Here is a 23,560-nt window from a genome sequence, read left to right on the forward strand (position 1 = left end):
AACTTATCAAGTTAATTATAGTAACAGACCTGCAACCTGTATGGCACATACAGTTTTTAAGCATTACTAAACCTCAGCTTTCTTGAATTTCTTTATCTAATGTAATTATTCAAGCTCCAGTGAATCCTCATTGAAATGTCACTGCTAACATAACTAAAGAAATTATTTTATTGCTTACAGTTATATCTAATGGTTTTAAGTTAGAAACACTCATGCTACAGTTTGTTGAATTTTTAGTCAGTAAGTGTTCCCAGGTAAGGCATATGCGGGTCAGCATAACAACAGTAGTTGAATTTGTAAGAGCTCCAGACAGACTGTCAAACACTGTTGAGCAGGATGTATGTTGCGACCAATGTGCACTGAACAAAATCCGGCCAATGGCACCACTACTTCTGACAGTTAAAGCTGCTGGGGGAGCACATTTCATATGGGAACCAGCTGCAATTGAGGGAAAAAGCAAGGGGTGGGGGTCAGGAAAGTTCAGGTATTTAGAAAGAGGGGGAAGGTACTGAAAACTTCATTAGGCTTAAGTAACTCAGGCAACATTTCCCCTATTCCCTTCACTCATTAAGTGCTAATCAGATAAACTCAGCATACCATAGCTAAACGGATTGCTGCTACAAAAGAAAACAATGAAAAGCGAACAAGCTAATCCAGCATCTTGCAGTATTTCCCTGTCTGTGCGTGACAAGAAAGAGGGCCTTAGTTTAAACCAGTTCAAAGACAAACTTCTACTTACAGCTAAAATCTCTGGGGAGGGAAATCCCAGTAAAATTTTCAATAAACGAAAACTAAGCTAACGTAATACATTTTATTTTTTCAAGGAAAAAATAAGAATGTTTTTCATGTATTAGCGATTTTTTTTTTCTATTTTATACTTTTGAACCAGGCTAGGCAGGCAATTGGCATAAATCAATTATTTAGTTTTTAGAGTTCTATGGCCCTTTGGATATTCATTTCATTTCTAAAAAAAGGGGTTGGTTTTGGTTTGTTTTGGTTTTTTTTCCCCCCAGAAAAGAATTTTCAGGCGTTTTAAATAATTTTTAAACACTTTAAAAAAACAAAGCAAACTTCATCTTCACAGATGCAAAGGGCAGTACTAAGAAAACGATCAGAGAAAACGAGGAAGGAACTGACTAGAAATGCTTGTCATTCGATCCCGAAACCGTCTTTCCAGGTTTAGGCCCCAGCTCTCCGCAAAGCCGGCAGCCGGAGGCCGACGCGCGGCTGCCGCGGCCCCTCAGCCTCCCCTCTCCGTTGTCACCGGCCCCATCTCGTGGTGGCACCCGGACACAGCAGGCAGCCTCGGGGCCTGCGCCTTTCACAGTTCTTTTTACTTCCTCACGCGGCGGGGAATAAATACAAAAGTTATCGCACAATAATGTGCAAATATCCTATGAAACGGGTGAAACGTACGTATCTTTTGTTAGGGCAAGTGATACTGGTTTTCCTCACAACCACTGCCTGCCATACGCCCTTTGAACATCAAAATGAAAATACTGCTTACAGTACCTTCACTGAGAAAAATAAAGAGAAAATTGTACCAACTAAGTGCTGCAAGGAAGTGACTTAGCTGCTGAGCTAATGCTACTCCTGGATAATGTGAAAAACCAGCCACAGACATGTTCATCTAAATATACGTAACAATCATAACCTCAACGAGGCAGACACAGTACTTCTGTTAACATTAAAAAAATGTTATTTCCAGGTGGAAGAAAAGTTACTGAAAACAGTGTAGAAGCATACAGATTAATCATCCACAATTAATACTCCTTTTCTAAGCACAAACACAATCAAACCAACCCAGTAATAAGTCAGCACCATGTCCCTTTGCTACAAACGATGTCACTGAAACTCAGACTTGCAAGGAACTAGTTGAGAGAAATGAATGCCAAGAGCCTACGTAGCCATCACATAAAGGGGTCCAGATCAAGGTGAATTAACATTTTCCCTTCTGGTGTTCCAGAACTTCTATATGTATTCAGACAAGGTAAAACTGCAAGGGGCATACCTTACCTGCTGCAAAAGGAAGAACAGCAGGTTGACCCAGTGAGTTTTACCAAGCATGTTTGCAAGCAACCTGTATTTTAATACCAAAAACGCAAAGAGATGCCACCAACACTTAGATTCTGGCAACCACAGCTTATCCCATATGAGATGGATTTACAGAAAAGATTTAAAGTGTCAAATCAAGATTAAGCCACGTTAGGACATTGAAATACAGCAAGTTTTACCTTTTCCCTGATAAATTTCACAGGGCCAAAATCAGAAATAGCACATGTCTTCCCAGGCTTGTTCTTCCCTCTTCTATATCTCCTTCCATGTATCCCAACTCCAAAAAAACCTCTTATTTCATGTAGACTTCAGAAATGTGTGGGTACAGGGCTTACATTTAGAAGTCTAGGTCTCCCTTTTAGCAGCCTAGTACCAACAGGAAAGTTTTTCTTAATTATAATTGTTGTGACTTCGTGAACAGGAGGAGAGTTTGTGATATTTACTAATACCAAAGAATTTATTTCATCTGTTTCATACCTATTTTTCACTCCCTCCTCTTCACCCTAGACACATTTGACATGTAAGGTAGTATGAGTAAAGGCTAATGTGTGGGTAACATGAGAGGCCCAGTGAAAAGAAAGTTCATTTCCATTCCAGCTCTAAATCCGTTCTTGTGTCTCCCCATCTCCGCATGGCTCAAGAGTCCCGTGTGTCCCATCTTATTTCTCTAGCCATCAACTCCCTCACTTACATATTCTGACAGTCCTTGCAATGCAGCCAGACCCTCAAGGCTTTCTTTTCAATCTGACTTCAGTGAGATATCAATTCCTATATAGGGAGATTTTACAAATTATATTACTGTTTATGACCCCTGTTACATTACCCTTCAAGAGATCACAGCTTTGCATACTTAAAATTTTATCATTTTCCTACCATGGTATTTCACCTATAAAATTGCATCTGATGCTAAATTTCTGCGGAAAAGTAAAAGTATCAGTTAGATATCAGCTTCCTCATAGTGGTGAGGGTATGGAAGCAGTGGCTATGAATGTGAAAGACTGGCAATATACAAAGTAAAATGCGCCAAGGTGCAAAGTGAAGTGTTTAGGTGGTTTTTTTGTTCATGGGTTTTGGATTTTTTGTTTGGTCTGTTTTCTTTTTTTTTTTTTTTTTTTTTTCCTTCTTGGAATACAACTGAGTCTACATTTGTAGAAATTGGCAGAAATATATTTTTTATATTAAAAATTCACCAGAGCACTGAAGCTGAGCTCCAGGCAAACATCAGATGTGGCACACACTCGCATAGGTGATGATTGCAAAAACACAGGAAACAAACCCATACTTTGGTAAAAAAACAAACCAAAACAAAAGTAAGGATATTTAAAAATTCTGGCTTAAAAGTTTATTGTAACACATACAATATACCAAAACAAGGAAAAATGCTGCTGTTAATGCATATTCACAGAAGTTCACCAGTAGAACACGCGGATGCCATGTTCTGCATTTCTGAGGCTGTGGAACCCGCAACTGTGTTAAATTTCTGTGTTCCAGAAATTTAACTTTTGTTTCTATAACAGACTTTTTTAGTTGTTATAGCTGCAAACACAATCTTGAAGAAATTAGAAGGATATAGTCTTCACAAATGTGGAAACAGAGTGAAACAATAGCTTTCAGAGACAGCAACACAACAATTCTCCTTGACAGAAACAGGGATCACTAGATTGCCAGTATTATTTCCTCTGTGACCATTCTGGCAAAAAGCTCATAGTAAATAGTCCTTTTCACATTTCAAACCTACCTCCTTTGCACTTGTGTGAGGATGCTGCAGTGTTTCACCAGTGCACTGCTATTTCAAGAACCCTTTCCCGGGGGATGCATCATACTCTTCCTCACAGGCCGGACTACAGATCCGAGCTCAGACCTTTGCAAAGGGCTAGTGTCATGCAAGTGCCAACATCTGCTACCTCCCTTCAGCGGGGAGGGAAATGCGCACCGAGAAGAAACATCAACAGATTGAGAACTGGAGAAGGGACCACAAATGCCCTGAGGCATTGCAACATTTCTGAACTGAAATATTCCACTGACCTGTCCTATGGAAAAGAAAAAAAAAAACCAACAACAACCTCCCACTAGATTGTGATTTCTTTTTTTTTTTTTTTGCACACAAAGTGGCTTTTATCAGATCTAATCACTAACTCCAGCAACCACAGTCCTAATGCATGACCTTCCACCATTCTCTCATTTAAATGCTCTAACCAGAAATACACAAGAACCTACACACCCCTCTGATCCACTTACTGCAGAACAAGGTACACCTTTTCAGAATAGCTTCTGAATTTGTCTTTCTGTAGTTGAAATTTTAAATTATTTTTACCAACATAATTAAGTAATTTAAAGATTGTTGACTAAGATTAAGCATAATTAACAACAAAGATTGCTGTAAAACTTTTTTGGTCTCCCCATGAATCAAATATGGGGCAAATAACTACTAACCTGAAACTTTGTTATACCAAGTTTTGACTGAAATTATTTCTGCACAAGGTATCAACTCCTGAAAAATAAGACTATGATAGAAAGAGATGCTTGTAGCTTTTAAATTACCTGTCTCTTCTAAGCCTAAATAAGGGATAATTAAAGGCAGAAGGTTACAAGAATTTAGTTAGAAACATAGTATGAATTTAATTTTAAAAGTTGTTAATAGTATGATAATATCCTACAACATATTCTATAATTTTGAAGAGTTTTGTTTCACCAGAGAAATATTTTTTTTTGCCACTGCACCCTACAAATCTGACAAATTATCTGTTATAATTCTACTACTGAGAGTACGACATTCACTTTTTTGTGGGAAGTTTGTGTAAAATCCCTTTGTGTCTACATGCCACCTAACATAAAAGTTCTTCTTCCATAAGAACTACATTTTTCCTGCTTCTGCACAGCTTCCCATATTTCTGCAAAATAACCAAGTTATATGGGTTTAAGAACTTGACTTTATTATGCTGGGTAGTAATATCACTTAGTCTTAAAAGTTAATCCAGGAGAAACTTAATCCTGGTTGGGTCAAAATAGTAGTTTACTTTCTTAGAAACCATCTTCTGAGCAGTTTTTTATCCTGTTATGAGTGATTTTATCATTTTTTGTTCACGAGACACAAAAGTTTCTACATTTCTGAATACTTTGTACCTCTCAAGTAATACAAAACACCTTCTGGCTAGATACTATATACTTGTTACATATAAGCCTCTCAGTATCTTTGCAATCTCTAGACTTCCTCACTGAAATATGTTCTACCTGGGACTATCACTTCTTTCACTTTTTGTATACCAAGTACAGCAAGTCCACTCAGAAGTACAAGTCATACTAGCACATCAAAGATTCCCTAAGCATCAGTTCTAGCCCAGGCCCAAGCTTAGCACAAAATTATATGTGAACATAAGGGTCAACATTTCGACTTAGTCCTGGAATTGAATAACAAACTCTACAACAAACAAAAGCTAACACAATTTCTATGATTATATTCTTTTCCATTTTCTGGCTTACTAATACAAGTCAGGCAAAACACCAAGTAAGTGGTAATTATTCATGTCCTCAATGAAGCCAATCCATTCTCTTCCATAGTGTTGCCTCTCAGTGAGAGTCTGTCAGCTCTGGAACCTGCTGCCATGGACAACCCTGGTCTTGTGAAACTTGTTTCTGCGCTTCCCAGTAACTCACATAGAGAAGAAAAGTCTTGGGGGCAGCTGTGGTTCAGGGGGATTCTTCACTTAAAATGACTAGGTTTTCACTTGATAACTTCACTCCAATCCAAATGAGACACGTGCTATATGACTCCTATCAGCGGGTAAGTTCTATAGAGAGAGTAACCCAAACTTAACCGCAGCACTAAGTTTGTTTGTGGCAAACAAACCAAAGTTCAATGCAAAGAATGATCTTTCTAAGTAAATGTCAAGTACACTGGCCACATCTAATAACCTTTCTGCTCTTTGCAAAGCCTGTAACAAATCCTCCTCAGCAAAAAAGGAGGTGCAGGGTTCTGGGCAACAGCAGAGAAGCCTTCTGGACGTCTTCCAAATTCTTGAAGAAAAAGCAGCAATAAACCCCTCCCCCCCAACATAAAAACTCACTTGTTTTGCTAAAGAACTTAAAAGTGATTGTGTAGTTTTAAATAAAAGCACTGTTAACATTCCTCTACATTTTGTGTTTTCTGTAACTGCAAAGCTGTAAAGCGATGCCATCCGAAGCAACTACAGCACTGAATTATTCGCATAGCGCTTCCAATTAAAATCTGGACGATAAAGATGTTCCATGATCCAAGATGAGCTATGAGGATTCACAGCTATCATTTTGGAATCACTGACCCACAACAGGGTTTTGTTTGAGGCTTGGGAAGAACAAAAAGACCTGCAACTGGCTGATGCCAACTTTTGCATGCGAGTTCCTTCACAGCTTGAATAATTGACACCAGCTGAACAAAGCAACAAGTCACTTAGAATATTTACTCTGCCTCTCTTTAGGGTGGTCACACAAATAATAAAAGGTTACAGCTATGCTTTTCCTTTCCAGTGTTTCCATTTACTTCAGTATTTTAGAGGTCACCATTCAAAAAATCTGAAAGTTTTTTGATCTCACTGGCAACTACAATATTAAGTATGATCACATGTTTTAAAAAAATCTGGATTCAGATACAAAAATTATTCGCAGCTGCAAAAGTTCACTACCAAAACCAACTTATTTCAAGATACTTTGCTCAGTTCTTTCTGCATATATTTTACCAAATTTAATTTGAGGATGAATATTGGTTACTTGTCAGTATTCTGATCAGTAAGTTGACCAGTTTTTTTGATGATGTATTTTATGATAAAGTTTTATAAAAAAATATAGGTGACCTACTGAGAAGATATATGGCTTTTTTTTTGTTCTTAACTGAAGTAAATGTGAAAAGTAAGGCAAGACAGCTGAACTCTAGGCCTACATTAGCAAGAGTTTGCTCATGAGACCATTCCACTAAACTCTCCTGGTGAAGGCAAAAGATACATTCTATTTCCCAGACAACTTATGGCAATTTCACAAAATAGGAAAAACCCTGCTCTGAAAAAGGGATGTTTCTTCCAGTGTAATTCTGTCTACACTAGGGCTTTACTGGAACAGGTGTCAGTCAGGGTGTGACAGAAACATATTTATGCAGTAAACAAGAGCTTTCAAGCAGTGGGGATAAGCTTCCAAAATAAACTTTCAAATAGGTCTATAGCCCTAATCCTTGCTTGACAGGCATGGTGTACATTTCTAATGAAAAAAACTAAACCATAAAAAAGTGCCATGTTATAAAAAGTTCTAGAGAAGAATGATTAAGAGACAATATTCAAAAGCACAGCAGCAAATGACTACTTTTGATGCAGAGGAAAGGCAGGTTTTAAAGACTAATTCAGCTCCAGTGAGGTGTTCTCTATTGACCTAAAAATCCAAAAGTAATTGACCCTAAAGGTGAAAATAAGAGCACATGGCTAAGCTAGGGATATTGGATGGATACTAATGACATATATACATATATATATCAGAACTGGATGGCGTATTTAAAGAGGGATATATATCAGAAATACTAAATACAAACTGAAGGCAGTAAGGAGAGGTTCTATAAATACAGCAGAAGGAAAAGAAACATAAATGAAAGTATCAAACAATTAGCAATGAGGAAAAAAATGACAAAAGATGAAACCAACAAGGCTGAATTCAATTTCGTCTTTGCTTATATTTCCCCTACCCCCAAGGGTTAACTGTAAGTAGACACCAAGAAACAGGACCAGGAAAAGAATAGGCCTATCATTTAATCCTTACTCATTTAGTAAGCCATAATATATTAAACAGTTGAAGAGAACATTAGAAATAATGCATGAGTTAACAATATAGATAGCAGCTATACCAAACATGAGTTAAAAACTCAGTTGTGCTGATAGGAAATATCAAAACCCCTCAGAAATAAGAAAGTACAGATTAGTAAGAAATCAACCAAAACTTTCCTTAGGCAAGGTCAGAAAGCCAGCTTCCTCATCATCAGCTAGTACAGAATGAGACAACCTTACATGAAAAATGAGAAAACTGTCTAATGAGCAGATGGGCTTATCTTACCCAGGCTAAGATCATTTACCTTATGCAGCTTAAGAAAATTTTATGTTGGTGGTGAGGTGAAAAGGAAGGATTTTGGTCTGAGACAGCACTGTTTTCACACTGAGCTTGCATTCATGCTCATCTGTCTACCTAATCTCCTATTACAGTCAATGGAGACCCTATTCAATTCACAGTAGATCCCTGCTTGGACACAGGTGCCTGCTGCCACTGGAGCTGCCCTAGGGTTTCCCACCACTTCCAGCTGTCGGCCTGGAAGAGTACCAACCCTCAAAGGTCCTGCGTGATACCTCCCATGCCATGCAAATATGCTGGCATGTCAAATGGCACATGTTGCCTATTAAACATTAACTCTCCATCCCCTATAAGTGGAGGACAAGTCCCTCATTCACATGTAGACAGATAATGGAGACAGTACATCAGATGTCAATCTAGAGTTGGGTACTGCCCTTCATCTCTGACCTTAGGTAAAACTGGTATGCCATTCTTCTTTAAGTGACCACCTGCTAGTGATCCTAGTATTTTTGTATAAATATTTGTTCTATTTTTTCTTTTAAGTTTTGTTTTCTCTCTTATTATCCTTTTAAACTATGGATTACACATTACTTTCACATATTATTTCTTCATGCCTTAATTGTATTGCACTGTTTTCTGTTCACACACAGTCTTACCTATCTAAGATTTTAGGCAAAATTCTGTTTTCATATGACTTTGAGAGAACAGCTTCTGCAGGGAAGATTCCCCAAAGTCTTATTTCCTGTTCATGGGGATTAACATGTAGAATAACGTTTAGATGAACTGGATAAATTTGCATCAGCCAGACTCAGACAATCCAGATCTGACATACAGCTGACTACCACAATCTCCTGGGTAATGCAGAACATCCCAGCAGAAGGGAAAAAGGCAAACATAGCTGCTATCTACAGAAAAAAAAAAAAAAAAGGAAAGGGGAAACCAGCCTAACCTGAAAGCATCCCAGGATAAATTATTCTGTAAATGCAGAAGCATACAAAACAGTTAACGCAAGCTTGTAATGAACAAACAGTATCAAACAAAAATATTTTTCTTTTTTGACAAGATAAACAAGACTGGAATATTAGAGGAATGCAACAAATGGGATATAGCTTGACCTTAATGTGGCCTTTGACTTTGTCCTACCTGATGTTCCTCAAAATCTAACCATGGAAATATCATTTACATTAAATCACCTGTAGGTGGTTGGAGAAACAGGTTCAAGTGAACCTGAGCATCATTATAGGTGTTCCACAAAGTTTTGTGCTGGGTCCATTATCTTCCAGTAATTTCATTAATGAAGTCAATGATTTTAAAAAACCCACAAAAACTCAAAACACTTTTAAAATAAAGTTGTAATCTGGGAGGGGATGTAAGCATTTACAAACCTAAATAGCCTCAATAAACCTGAGAAATGGCTGATATCAACATGAAATCAATGAAACATGTGTAAAGTACTCTACCAAGGAAGAAAAAAGAAATGTGCAGTTACAAAACAAGTCCATCTGGTTAAGCAGCAGCATAACAGAAAAGGATCTGCTGGGACCACAGACTGAACAACAGTTGGCAGGCTAGACAAAAACATACAAATGTCTGTCTGGAGCATGGAAGTCCATTCTGCCCAGTACTCAGAGCGTCAGTTAGAGCAGCATAACCAGTGTGGGGCATCACAGTTTAAAAATTACACATCAGGTCAGAAAGACTTCAGAAAGGAAAGACAAGCAGATAAAATATTCATTAAAAAAATATTATACCAAACTATTCTGTAGCGTCCGTCTACATCACTAGAAAGCTACAGTTCAACAGTAAAACTCTCACATTCACTTGCAACCCAAATACAAAAAGGATGAAAACTGTAAACCATACAGAAATCCATTGCCTGTTACAAGAAGCAGTAGTTTACAAAACATAAGATTTTCTTCTTAAACATCTCAAATAGGCTTTCTGAGCTAACCTCTGGAACATGTCTCCTTGCACTCATAATTCTTCCCTTGCTAGATGTGCCTGCCAGTACAGGATCTCATATCTGAAGTCCAGCAGACCACCTACATCTCTCTGAACCACATGTAAGCATTTATCAGTGTAGTTTCTGCCAGTGAAGTTGTATTTATACCAGGAGATTTTGTCAATCTTGTGAGCTGGGGAGGAAGGGAAGGAGGGAGGGGCAGGACTTCCACTTGCATGTGATTTTGTGGTTGTTTATACACATAGCTGTAGCTGAGAGGGGTACACCAGCATTACCATGAAGAAGTGACCATGGCTACGGTCAGGCAAACAGCAGAAATGGCTGTGAATTGCTTTCAGAAGGTGTTCAAGCTATATGGGCTTCAAATCACCTTGCACTGAGGAGTGATGCTCAGATCATCCTCTTCTGCTAGTTTTGCTGCCACAGCAGCAACCTCCAGCTGATAGGAATTAACAAGCAGTTGGGTAAAGCCAAAAGCAAAAGCTCCAATCTTAAACTGCCATATTATAGCCACCTGGGGCCTAGGCTTCACCTTCAAGCAGGCATCATCATTACTTCCAAGGCATCATCTCTACTTCCAAGACATCAGAAAGAGCAAATACAAATCTGTGGTGGTAAAGCTTAGTCACAATTCCCACAGCACACCAGTTCTAGCACCCCATTGTTACAAAGCGGGTGTTTGGATCACTAGTTGCTATAAACAGAAGGAAAAAAAGAATCATAGAAACATGGCAACGCTCACAGGAACATGGTGTGGAACAATAACATAGCCATCTTTGAAGTTTAGAAGAGACAGAGACCAAGCCAGTGAGTGACCTAATTAAATGAAAACATCTGTGTCTAATCAAGTATCTAAACCTGATCTAGCTAACATGTACTCCCTTTATTGGGAATGGAGATATCAACTGAACCTCAGGAGAAATTCACCTCACCCTAATGCAGATGGGCAAAATGGACTCACATGAACTGCACTCCAGAAGTGGCTACTTCTTTTCAGATTGTGAAGGGAGCCTGAGATAAAAGGACTTGGTTTAGATATGTGAAAGTTACGTGAAATCCCACCCTACATGTGTGATGACAAAATTAATGAAGAACATAGAAACTAAAATGGAAAAAAATAACAATATTAGAAAAGAAATTAGAAGCTCAGTAAAATTGATTAATAAAACAGTAAGGTGAAGAAGTATCAGCTAGAACTCAGCAGAATTATCTATACCTGATAATGTTGATTTGATAAAAAATATTTACATTTGCAAAGAGTTTGTTAGTCCTGGCAAAGTCTACAAAATTAATCCAGGTGCCAAGCTTAGAGGAAAAATATATGATAAAACAAAAATTGAGAAGTTAATTGAAACTTCCATAGTCCTCTCATTGTCTATCTTAATTATTTGAATTTAGAATATTACAAGTACAAGGACAAAATACAAGGTCAAATGACATTGTTTTGTGAAGTGTTAAAAGAGAAAGTAAATGAAAAACTATGGCTTCTCTGAACAATATTATACTAGTTTAAGCATATACTCCCTTCTACATTTCATGGTACATACTGAAGTATGGTTATTGAGTTGTTTCACGTGCTATAGAAAATGCTTCACAATACTTGAAGGTAATTTTTAGCTGCGACTGATGATAATTGAGTTCCATAAAACTATAAAAAGATATTAATGAGCAATTTATGAAATTGATGTCACACTGCAGCACGACAAATGTAACTTGCTGTGGGCACTATTTAGAGCCAAAGACGCTAAAGGTTTTTTTTTTTTGTTGGATGTGATAAATACATAAAAGTTTGCAAAAATGCACTTTCTCACTTACCACTGGTGACTCTCAGCACTCTTGCCATCCAGCAGAACAGCCTTTTCAGCTTTAATCTTTCCTGTAAACAGAATACAATATATTAAAGGATTTATTGTACTCTTCCACATTTTAGGCAATTCCCAAGAAAGAACGAAGCAACCTGTTATACTCTAGCTGCAAAGAAGAGATTGCTTCCCGTTCTTGTAAACATTTAGATGGACAATGTAACATCCTGGCTGTACATTATTTACATACCCATACATACATAAATATGTGTGCATATATATATGGGTGCAATTTTAGCATTTTCTCTTAAACTACAATTCAGATGCAGCTAAATCAGGGAATGATTGGACTGGACTGGCAAAGGAGGCAGAGTTGTCTGTAAGACTGAAGACCCTTAAAAGCAGGTTAGAGAAGCACCTGTCAGAAGAACCAGCAAAGCTGTTTCCTGCCTTGGGTACAGTAATGAACTAGTTGAAGTTCCCTTCCAGCACAAAGACTTCCATTAAGTTCCACTTTTAATTGAATAAAGATGACAGTAGGTGATTTGATCAAACCCATGCTCCCAGTAAGAAGTTCAGATGAGATGTTTGCTGTTTGCAAAGTCTCAGCTGCAACCAATTAAGCCACACTGACATTTCTGTATTGGAAGTTAACTTCAAAAAAACCCAAAGAACACCATACACAGTCCTCCAACCCAGTGGAATGAAAAAACCCACAAAACTACTGCCAGCTCCCCCACAGTCTAAATCCCTCTGCACCACTTGCAAAAACTGAGATGAAAAAGGCTGCTGTCACCCACCACTTCATGAGAATGAGCCAAACTAGGCTGGTTACTCAGCATCTAAGACCCAATTTCCTTCCATCATTCTTTATCTCTCCCTGTCTTTTGCTATGCCATTATCTTTCATCAACTGAGGCTACATGTAGTCACTGGTAAAAGCAAAGAATCCAACAACTGAGTTCACTGTTGTAATTTCGTTTGTGTCACAATCCTCACTGCACCATGTGATTTCCATACAAAGAAGTCAAGTAGCTACTAAAGCAAAACCAGTATCAATTAAGTAGCTAAGACAGTGCAAGTCTTCATGAGCATGACAAAAAGATAGGGACAAAGACCTTGGACAAGCTGAGATTGGCTATGGAATATGTAATAACAGCACAAAGGTATGACATTGCCTTTAAGGATGACAAAGGGCAGCAAAAGCTGCTTTGTCAGTGATGTGGTCACTGCTGACAGAACAAAAAGTAGAAAACAGGAAAAGAGTCACAAAAGACAAAATAACCTGAACTTGGAATACACATATAAAACCTGAATTTGATGCAGGAAAAAAGGGAGAGGCAATGGAGAAACAAAGGAGAGAGAGAAGTACTCCCAGATACAGGCAAAAAGGATTATTTTAAGAACAGTGTGTTGACTGGAGGAGGGTGACACATGTAGAAAAGATGTAGGTTTCATCGTAATAAAGAGAAGAAGGCCCAAAACAAAAAGGGAAATGTAAACTGTACCTTTAGCCAATATGCATCCAGACAGTGAAAGAAAGGGCAATGCTTTTAAAAGCAACAAAGAAAAAGTGCTGTGAAGAAGAAAATCAGAAACTTGTTGAGGTGAAGCTGTCAAACAGGACACATGGGGAGAGATGCCTGGAAGCAATATCAATTGTCACACATGACTTCTGTTTCTGTTCAACAGTTTTTCCAGATTCACAAAGTTTCATCCCCACCATCACCACAAAAGAGGCTGCTGATATGCAGGAGTGCTCCTTTGCCACAGGAAAGCAGAAAAACAAACCTTGACTTTGGCTTGACATTTGTTTATTTATTCCTTTTGCTCTCCCAAAGATGTAATTAAGAAACTCTGCTTACACCATCTGTCTTTCTTCACATTCTGTATCCATCAACAAAATAAAGGATTTTAAGGCACCATCCAGACTCAACAGCCTTCAATTATGACCCACAGTACTTCTCCTTCACTGATTCTGGATCGCTCCAGTAAGGAAAGAATGGACTGAAGTTGTATACTGTGGCAGTTTATTGCACAAAACATTATTATTACAGCACAAATGCTCCCATTTATTGGATTGGAAATTCCTTGGAGTGGAAAACTTCACCAAAGTTCAAAGCATGTTTCACTACATTCAGATGGCATTCTACATAAACCTTTTTTCTCTGCTTACCGTCAGTAACGTATTTCCTCTTCTCCTCAGCATCAGTAGTCATCTCAAACAGATCTCCATAAGCACGTGCAAGCCTCCAAAGGAAGTCCACACAGTTTTCATACTGAAAGTAGAGGATAGCTGGGTAATTAAACTGATCAGAATGTGATTTAAACAGTTTCCTTTCATAATGCTTAAAGCATGTTATCAGAACATGGCATAAATCTTTGGTTGTTTTGCATCCTTCTGTACTACTTTTAGTTTATGTGAGAACCAGATGACCAATTTTTCATGACCAAAGGAGAATACAGCTTTTGGAAATACCATGGTCTGTTTAAAGAGGTTTTATTTCATAGATCAATTTTAAAGTTCTTTTACTATAAAAAATAAAAATCCAGTAAAGCACAACAGATCCCTGAATGATGTGACGTGTATTTTCTTTAGGGATGCCATAATAAGCACCATACTCACTCATAATCAGTATCCCATCTACCTTCCTGGGTATTTCAATATGTAAATGAAAATATAATCAGAACTAATGTTTGCCAAATCAGAAGAAACTGATAAACTGAATTAAGCACTGCACATCAAACCACTTTGAAATTTTATCTGGAGTTACATATGTGCACAGTAAAGTCAAAGGAAAAATTCACATGAAGTATACCAGAAAGATATAAGCAGACTACAGGCTCATAGTTTGATTTCTTGAGAACACTTGGCCTGGTTACTACTTAATTCCACAGGACTTTCTCACATAGACCATTCCAAAATCGGCAAAAGTAAGTATCATTTATGTAGAAAAAAACCCATGATCTTTCTTTGTCACATGCAAGAATGCATACATGAAACAAAGCCTCAAAGTTATTGAGACTGGATGGGATATAAAATAATAAAACTTCTATGACCACCCAACATGAATATTGACACATCTTGAAATATTTCTTTTTCACTGTATTTTAAAAATACACATGAAATTTCATCTTCCATTCCTGCATGGATTTTAACGCTTGTACTAAGGAAGTTCTCAAAAGCAGCGCAAAGCATAAGTTAATAGCAGCATAATATTAAATTTACCCATTAATACCTTGTCATCTTTCCCAAGCAGCAGTCTGAAGCCCTCCTTTTTATCATCCTCTGAACCCTTGTGCAAATTGTCCACCTGCTGTAAAAGATTAAATAACTCTTCTTCTTCTTCTGATTTCACAATGGCATTGAGTGATTTCATACATCCCTTTTCTTCCTCAGAGTCTCCTTCTGAATCAGTATGAGCTGTAAGATAACTAAAATCACAGAAAACAATAACCATATTTTCTAAAAATATTGGGAAAGCATTGCTAAATTCAAATGCAAAAATTTCAGAGCACAATTTCTTCCAGTTGTCCAACTTAAAGGAGTTTTTATTCATGGTATCAAACTTATTATTACAAAACCTTTATCTTCAAAGGGACAGCACAATCATATTCCAAACATAACATGCAAGTAATTACACTGTCCTGCTGCTTAATACTGCATTAAAAAAATGCAGATACATATTAGAAACACATGTATCCTTGTGTTTCAAATGCAGAACACTTTAAATCATTAATGTGTATGAAAGACATGCTCTGTAAACCTGAATAGGCCTCTTCAACTCTTTACTTCAATTCCCCTATTTTTTGAAATAGGAATGAGCTTACTAACTAAAACATAAGTGTTATAAGAATCACTTACACAATGTTTTGTTAAACACTGTAAGATCTAAACATAAGCAATAACAACACTGTTATTAATTCCTTTACTTATTTCTTTTGAACATTTTGAAGGTCAGAATATCTGAAACTGGCAAAGAGCTTATATTAATTCATTATGCTTAGGGCACAAGTACTAAGCACAAGGCACTCAAGGACAAAGAAATATTTACAAAAGCCATATAAATACCATGCAGAGATAAGCAGGTGGACTTACTGTCAAAGTGCTGAGCATACATTAGGGTACTCCAATTTCATATAGGAGCAGCTGAATGGCATTATTTTTAAAAAGTAGCTTTTTGCTTATATACTAAAAATGGACAGAAAAGCCTAATCTTCTGCATTTCCACTTTTGAAAATACTCTTCTGATGAGAAATAATAATGTAAAAGTATTAGCTGCTAGGTTCAGAGATTTTTTTAAACGGTAACTATAAGCAGAAAAAGCACAAAATGTACTATACACGTTAAGCAACTGAATAATCAAGGTAGGCCATGACAGTCAAAATACATAAAATCTATTTTTTTCCAGAAATATACCCAGTACAGAGCATTAGCAATATAAATGGAGGATAATAATAATGGCTTTTAACTATTCTGTTTTCAATACGTTGGTTTCGGAAGTGACCAGAACTAAAACATGAGCAGATACACTTAGAGCCTGTAAATGTACAAGTACAACTACTTATCAAGGGTACAAAAGTGCTAGATATGACGTGACAGTTTCGCTGCAAAGTTAACCCAGTAATATGGGAAAGAGGAGTCAAAAATGCATTTGGATAAAACGATACATAAATAAACCATGTGTACATGTTCAAACTGAAAAACAACATGGAGCAAAGCAGAGATGGGAAACATCATAGATTCCTACAGATTTGTTTTACATAATCTTGATGATGCAGAAGTTGGTGACACATCCTATGCTGTATCCTGCAGAGTCTTTATTTGTAAGCCACTGAACATTTATTTTGATTTTCTAAAGCATCTTTAAAAACACAGCATCTTGTTCTTCCATAGTTATTTTGAAGCGGGTACAGAGCTACACCACATATAGGCTGCGTTTGTAAGAGCACTAACTTGACCAAAAGTGCAGGGGATTTGGTGGGAGGGGGGCAATCTTTTAGCACCAATACATAATCCTATGATTTGAAGTATGGTTGGAAAGTACCTTTTCTCACATGGTTTGGATGCCCCAGCCCCCCAATTAAAAGATAAATGCACCGAGGGTTTGTGCAATTACCAGCCTAAAATAGATAATGTAAAATAGCAACAACTAGGCAGTAGGCAATTTCAAATTCCAATACAGTACTGCAACTGTAACACTCCTTAGTTACAGGAATTTGGGCACTGCATCGAATGCTACCTAAGCAGGTAGATATAAAGTAAGGAATCAGTGTTTGGAAGTCAATGTTGATGTTGCCCTCTTTATCTTTGCTGCATAAACATCTGCTAAAATTTCTATGATCACTACTGTTCCAATGTTAGAAAACAGACAAAAGTGATTATTAGAAAATGTTACTCTCCCAGCAAAAATATAAAGGCCAAGGTTGGGCTGACAGCCAAGCACTGTCACTCCAAACAAGCCCAGCAGAGATTTCCAGCAGCGCTGTATCAAACTGTCATGGCCAAACAACAAATTGAGGCCAAACATCAAATTCATATGACATCACATAAGTCATATGAGAATATTCATTGAGAGACTCAAATGGAAAAAGTGTCAAGTAGGTCACTATCTACCAGATGATGTGAACCCAGAAGGAGCTAATTATAAAATATCATGGAAGAATAATCTTTTAAGATCAGACCATACTGCGTCAAGCCTTTTCTCATCCCACCTCTCCTACAGAAACATGATCTCCAGGCCACATTTGTGCTGAGAAATAGCAGAGAGGACAGGTCATTTCTTCCCCACTCTCTCTCACCTCCACTGTCCTGGGAAATTCTCAACTACTTCCTCTATTTATCTGCTCTAAGAATCCTCAAAGAATTTAAATGTGGAGCATACCATCTTAAACCTTGATGAGAATGCCATAAAATTTCAATTTAATCATTGATTGTGTGCTTTAAAGAAGGAAAAACAATACCTATAAAACAACCTGTGGGAAATGAAAAACACAACAGTGAGTAACTTTTTTCAGTGTAAGGCAATGCCAGTAATTCCTAGGGACTGCAACAAATCATACAACCCCATACCTGCTGACATAAATGAGAAGACACTGAGCTACACTAAGGGGCAGGAGTTTCTACACAACCAACAGAGAAGAAGTGCATTCTCAAATGAAAGAAACAAAATGTTTAAAATCTTCTCCAAGTTTTGTTTGAAGTGCTTTTCATAAGAACTCCACAAGTTAAATGTCCTGATACCAAAATTTTCAAGGGAGCACAAGCAATTGCTAGTGCTTAAGATTCATCATGCTAGTTACCCCCAAGATGCACCAGCACTCTTCTAAATGTTTCCTTTCTTTCCTCAGAATAAATTCATAGTGCCTTCAGAGGGTTCTCTCTTCCTTGTCTCTTCTTTGGCTCCAGAGCTGACATTGCTGCCCCCCAGCATTTCCCACGGGAAAAGCACTAAGGTGACAGCCAAGGGCTTCATGACATTTGTGATGAGTTCTCACCTCACTAGTCATGCACCCCAGGCAGACTCCTACCTTGCCTAGAAGTCAAAAGGGTAAAATGACAGCAAGGTATATAATCATGTATAAAACATTAAATATAACTTCAACCATTTTGGCAAACTAGGCATAAAGAATGTTCTTCTGTTTTGTTTCTGATGATGTTCATTTTCTTACTAGCTCTCTGTTCAATCCTTATCATAGCTGAAATGTTTTAAGCATGAAAACATAACATGTTAAGAAGGCAATACAGACTTTTAAAAAATAAACAGCTAGGATTTTTCGTAACAACTTGGGTAAGCTGTACTTTACCAATTTGAACTGAAGCCAGTTTTATTACAAGAGAGGAAGTCCTTCCAGCTACTTAAGGACAAAATAAGGGTGTAACAGATATTATTGATATAAAACTATGATAAGAAGAGCTTGATAACCGACTTCAACAAAGCAGCTAGCAGGCTTATACATCTACTCATTCTAGAAAAGCATGTTATGAAAAGCAATACTATAAAAAAAATAATCAGTACTAACACAAACAGAAGTGGAGATTCTTTTTAACACACTTTAAAAACTCCAAGGGTCTAAGGGCTGATGACAGTAATCCAAAAGGGAAATTAACAAAAAACTGAGAAAGTCGTTATGTTCATATAACAACACTGACATCTGCAATCTTACCTGGTATATTCCTGCAAGAGGTTTTATCAGGTGATAAACAGAAAAGCAAGTATTTACATGTGATTAACACATTGACCAATATTTGAGAAAATGGAAAAACTTTAAAAATGTCTACAGTCAGTGCCGGCTTGTTTTCACCTTTATTACAAATAGATTTTTTTTAAAAGAGACAAACAGTTGTAAGAATATGAGGAGCAATGATCAACAAACAGGACCCAGTTGGATCACAAAGGACTGTTCAAAGTTCAAAGAACAAATGGAAACTGTGCTGGAGACTCACCACTCTGTGGTTAAGCTGTTCAGTAAATCCACGCACTGAGTACTGGATTAAAAAAAACCCTGAGCTGCATGGTATAAAACACCACTGTGGTATAAACTCACTTTGCTTGTTCAAAAACTGTGTTGGATTGCCTGCAAACTGTCAGACACTGGGCCTAACCAGGTATCATCTGTTCCCAACATTTCAGCTTTTAGACAGATCAAATATCATCTGTTGTCTCCCTGCCAACTTACAATCACAAGCCGACACAAACACCATCTCATCCATTCCAGCAAATTCAGTAGAAAGGTGATTGTATGTCACAGACTGATCTGGATCAAATTTGCACTGCATCACCCAGCAGAGTGCATATCCATCAGTAATGATAAGCGGCCTTCGAGGAAAAGTTTGGCAAATCAGATTCTTGGGTCGACTGAGGGTTGCACTGAAAACAAATGGGCAGCAAAAATAAATGAAGAAATGAAGAAATGATAAGTGAACTGATACTCAGAAGCAGGCAAGGGAAATGATTCTTCCTGCTGAATATTTAAACTATTTCAAGGAAAAATTATAAACAAAACATCTGTAGGAAAAAGATTTACTGCAGTGAATCTTTCTGGTGACTGATGCCAAATGTAACTTGAAAAGCTTGCATGCCAGGCCAGCTGAAGACCAGTGTCAAACATGACACTGATGTCAGTGGTTCATCACTGCTGTATCAGAGAGGAAACAGCTTTAAAATCACGAAGAGGAGGATTAGGTGACACTCTCCATCTCAGGTGATCATCTATACACAATTTATTGTATCTGTAAATGAATGAGTGCTTGTTACACATTCTCAAATGTTAAAGATTGAGGTTTTTGCTAGTAAATGATGGGAACTGAAACAAACTTAAGAACAGAATGCAGAAAAGCACAGAATAGAAACTGTAGTCTCTTCAGCGTTCAGTCATGTCCCATCCATTCAGTGTATCTTCCATTAAAGCTAGCTGTTATTATGTAAAAATAGATCTCATTTATTAAAAAGCATGTGGTATTCCTCCACTTACAGAAATATATAATTTTTGAAAGGCAAAATAGAAAGCTTTTCTTCCCAAGGTGCTGAATACCAACAGTGACATTGAGAATATGACCAGAGCAGACCAAAGCAGTGAGGACCATATCAGACTGCCAGCTTAAAATGTTTTGTGGAAAAAACAGGTAGTATTAAAAGCTTTTCTGGAAGAAGTTTACAAATCTGAAACCAATGTAGTCATCCAGCACAAGTCCATAAAACTCTTAAGATTACTTCATGTGTCAATTCCCAGCATCTACCCATTTGTCAGTTAAAACCAGAAGTGCTTAACACAAGCAAAATCCTATCTTCTAGATCATGAAAATACTACTGAGGCAGTGAAACCTGCTGCATGTACTTTAGATAGAATACAGAAAGTGAAAAAATGTTTAACCTATTACCAAGAGAAAAATTATTTCTCAAATGCACAAGCTAGCAACTGAATGCATTATTGTGTGCGGAATTCACCACAGAACAGTATAAAACAGTGTACATGGTGTTATACCTACAGCACATGAAATGGTGATGCACATTAACTGGAAAAAAAAAAAGCGTGTTATTATTGTCCCTCACGGCAATCTCCCACAGAACATGCACCACTATCATTAAAGTTACAGAAGACCTCAGAAAAAGCTATATACATTGCAACTGTATACATATTAGGATTAACAACCTATTTTCATTTGCAAAAGGAAGAAAAAAAACCCAAAAGAAAATTACTTAAATAAAATGATCTTAAATTTAAAGAAGATATGCAAAACAAGCACCAGTACAAGGTGTTAGTAGGAAAAAATCACCTCTTTTCAAAAGGGATTAAAAAATAGCATTGGAAAAGCACATACCCAAATGACTAACACTATAACCTTGAATTATCTTCCTTCCTTCTGACTGTACACAAATACTTGTCAGAGAAGGCCTCTCTTAAGGACACATTCAAAGCTTTTGCACACTATAATCACTTGTATTGGATCACATCATCAGCTTCTTCATCACACAGAACCTTAACAGACAAGTTTCCTTGGCTAGTTCTCAAACAGCAACGCATCTCTGCTGACCAGAAAATGGGATCTTCTCAAATGCTAGGTGTGGAATAACCCCTATACTGTGTTTGGAACCTGATTATTCATAAACCGGTCCTTTGGCCTTACCTACATCTCCAAATATTTTATGCATAACATAAAGGCCTCTGCAAACAAACTAATGGATAAAGCAATCTGAGAAACTAATAGAACTGAAATGCTTCTACACCATATGAAGGAGGAATGTCTTTGAATACCCCTGCCAATACTGAATACTTAAAATAAAGAACTGGTTCATAATAGAACTGACAGGTCTCAAAACATGGTATCAAAATATAAGACTTGTGAAGCATGTGGGCTGGGATGTAACACAACAAGAAATTCTGCCCACAGGAACTGAAAATAAATCTGGAGAAACTCTTAAAAAATAGAATTCCATTAATTATTGTATGCAGCATGTTGCTGTCTTCAGAATATTACAGTTAATTAATATATCTTTAAAGAAAAAAAGTGACTTTAGGCAATTTACAGACATAACGCTGCCTACACAGGTCTGTATAAGACACTGAGGAGATGGTTCAAAAAACTCAGTTGCTATAAACATGCCCTTATTAAATTGCATATGAGTACCTAATCTGATTATATCAAAACAAAGTTGCAATTACAGGACAGTAGTGTCATCACCATTTTTACATTAGTACTAGAGGGCATATTAGGTAACATATGAAAAGACAAAAATATAGTCCCTCTCCTGGACTCCAGGTACATCTGATCCTTCAGCTTGTTCCTCAACTCACACAAATAAAAGATCCCATTAACCACAATGGGACTACAAGATGAGATCAAAACTAGGAACTTTCTAGAGTCAGTACCCTAAAATCCCTCATGATTACTTTTTAAGCCACCAGAAAGTGTATACAACAGCAAACATACATAAACATGCTGCCATTTGGACATGTGTTGCATTCAGACATAGCTTTCATAGCATGTAACACCTTTAGGCAGAACGCTGTAATAAGTCATCTTTAAGGCCCATAGAAGACAATTACCATGAAAAGCACAGGAGCATTCGTGCAGCTTGAACAAACTGTCAGAGGCACAAGACTACTTTCTCACTAGAAGCACTTTTAAACTTACACCATTACTCTGAACTTTGGCTCTCATTGCATAGCTATGTAGCAATACTGCATCAGATTGTTACCAAATGCACCCTTAAAAATCTGTATTATGCTTGGCACTAAGCCAGCTTCAGCCATAGTGCAGATTCAGAGATAGTCACCCAGAGTTTCCTCTGACATAAAAATTACTAATCTGAATTTTGGGGTGTTTTTTTCCCCTGAACGTAGAGAAATATAAAATATACATAAAACATTAAAGGGCCTCCTGATTACAATACAAAGTTTCACATAGGTAATGATGTAACTTGCACTGCATGTGTACTGTAGTATATACAAAATATTATTGACTCACCCTCCTTCACTTTCCGCCTCCTCAGAGCTGGTAGTTTCTGTTGCACCAGAAGCTGTCTCAGCTTTTCTCCGCTTTGTTGCTCTGTGTGATGGGCTAACTCTCTGAACATCTCCCTTCCCTTGAAGCTCATTTCGAACAAGCTCTTCAAGCTTGGGAATAGCTTCTTTCAGAAATTTCACCTCTCTCTTCAGTTCGTCCACACTTACTAGTAAGCCATTCAATTTTTCTAGTATCTGCAGTTGCCTTCCGTGTAAAACCATTACTGCTTCTTGCTCGTTAGGAACTTCATTTTCCAAGCCCACAGAATTAAGCCTGGTACCTACATCTAGGAATGCAGGTATATGCACAGCTACACCGGGTTTTCGGATCTTACGGTACCAAAGCAGCATCAGGCTTATTCCAGCAGTCCCTGCCATTATGCCCAGTATTAGCCCTTTATTTTCAGAGGGAGACATTTCTGCACTCTCCTAAAATCGAGAGACAACAATAACAGTCGGAGTTAAAGATGTTTTTCCTACTCTACTCAAACGACTTTGCTTTTAAGTCACAAAAGTGTAAGGCTAGAATAACTGGCGCGTGCTGCAGATACAAAGTTACAATACAACTCTAGCAGATTCTGCAATAAAAGGCTTTGTGCTATGACAGCAAAACCAGGACGGTTGTGGGTTGGGGGCGGGTGGGGTGTGAGGCACGTGCG

At 37.5% G+C, this 23,560-nt stretch overlaps 1 protein-coding gene across 1 annotated transcript in view; it reads right to left on the reverse strand.

The window, feature by feature from the left end:
* RMDN2 (regulator of microtubule dynamics 2) overlaps nt 1-23,560 on the reverse strand; it is a 49,208-nt gene that overhangs the window by 25,244 nt on the left and 404 nt on the right. Inside the window, exons 2-5 of the mRNA XM_075043108.1 lie at nt 22,864-23,330; nt 15,134-15,329; nt 14,071-14,173; nt 11,909-11,969 (exon numbers count right to left, since the gene is read on the reverse strand). Of these exons, the coding sequence (XP_074899209.1) occupies nt 11,909-11,969; nt 14,071-14,173; nt 15,134-15,329; nt 22,864-23,318 (815 nt within the window). The 5' untranslated portion in view covers nt 23,319-23,330. The remainder of the gene's footprint in view (nt 1-11,908; nt 11,970-14,070; nt 14,174-15,133; nt 15,330-22,863; nt 23,331-23,560) is intronic.

Source organism: Buteo buteo, chromosome 12 (assembly GCF_964188355.1).
Source record: "Buteo buteo chromosome 12, bButBut1.hap1.1, whole genome shotgun sequence".
NCBI lineage: Eukaryota > Metazoa > Chordata > Aves > Accipitriformes > Accipitridae > Buteo > Buteo buteo.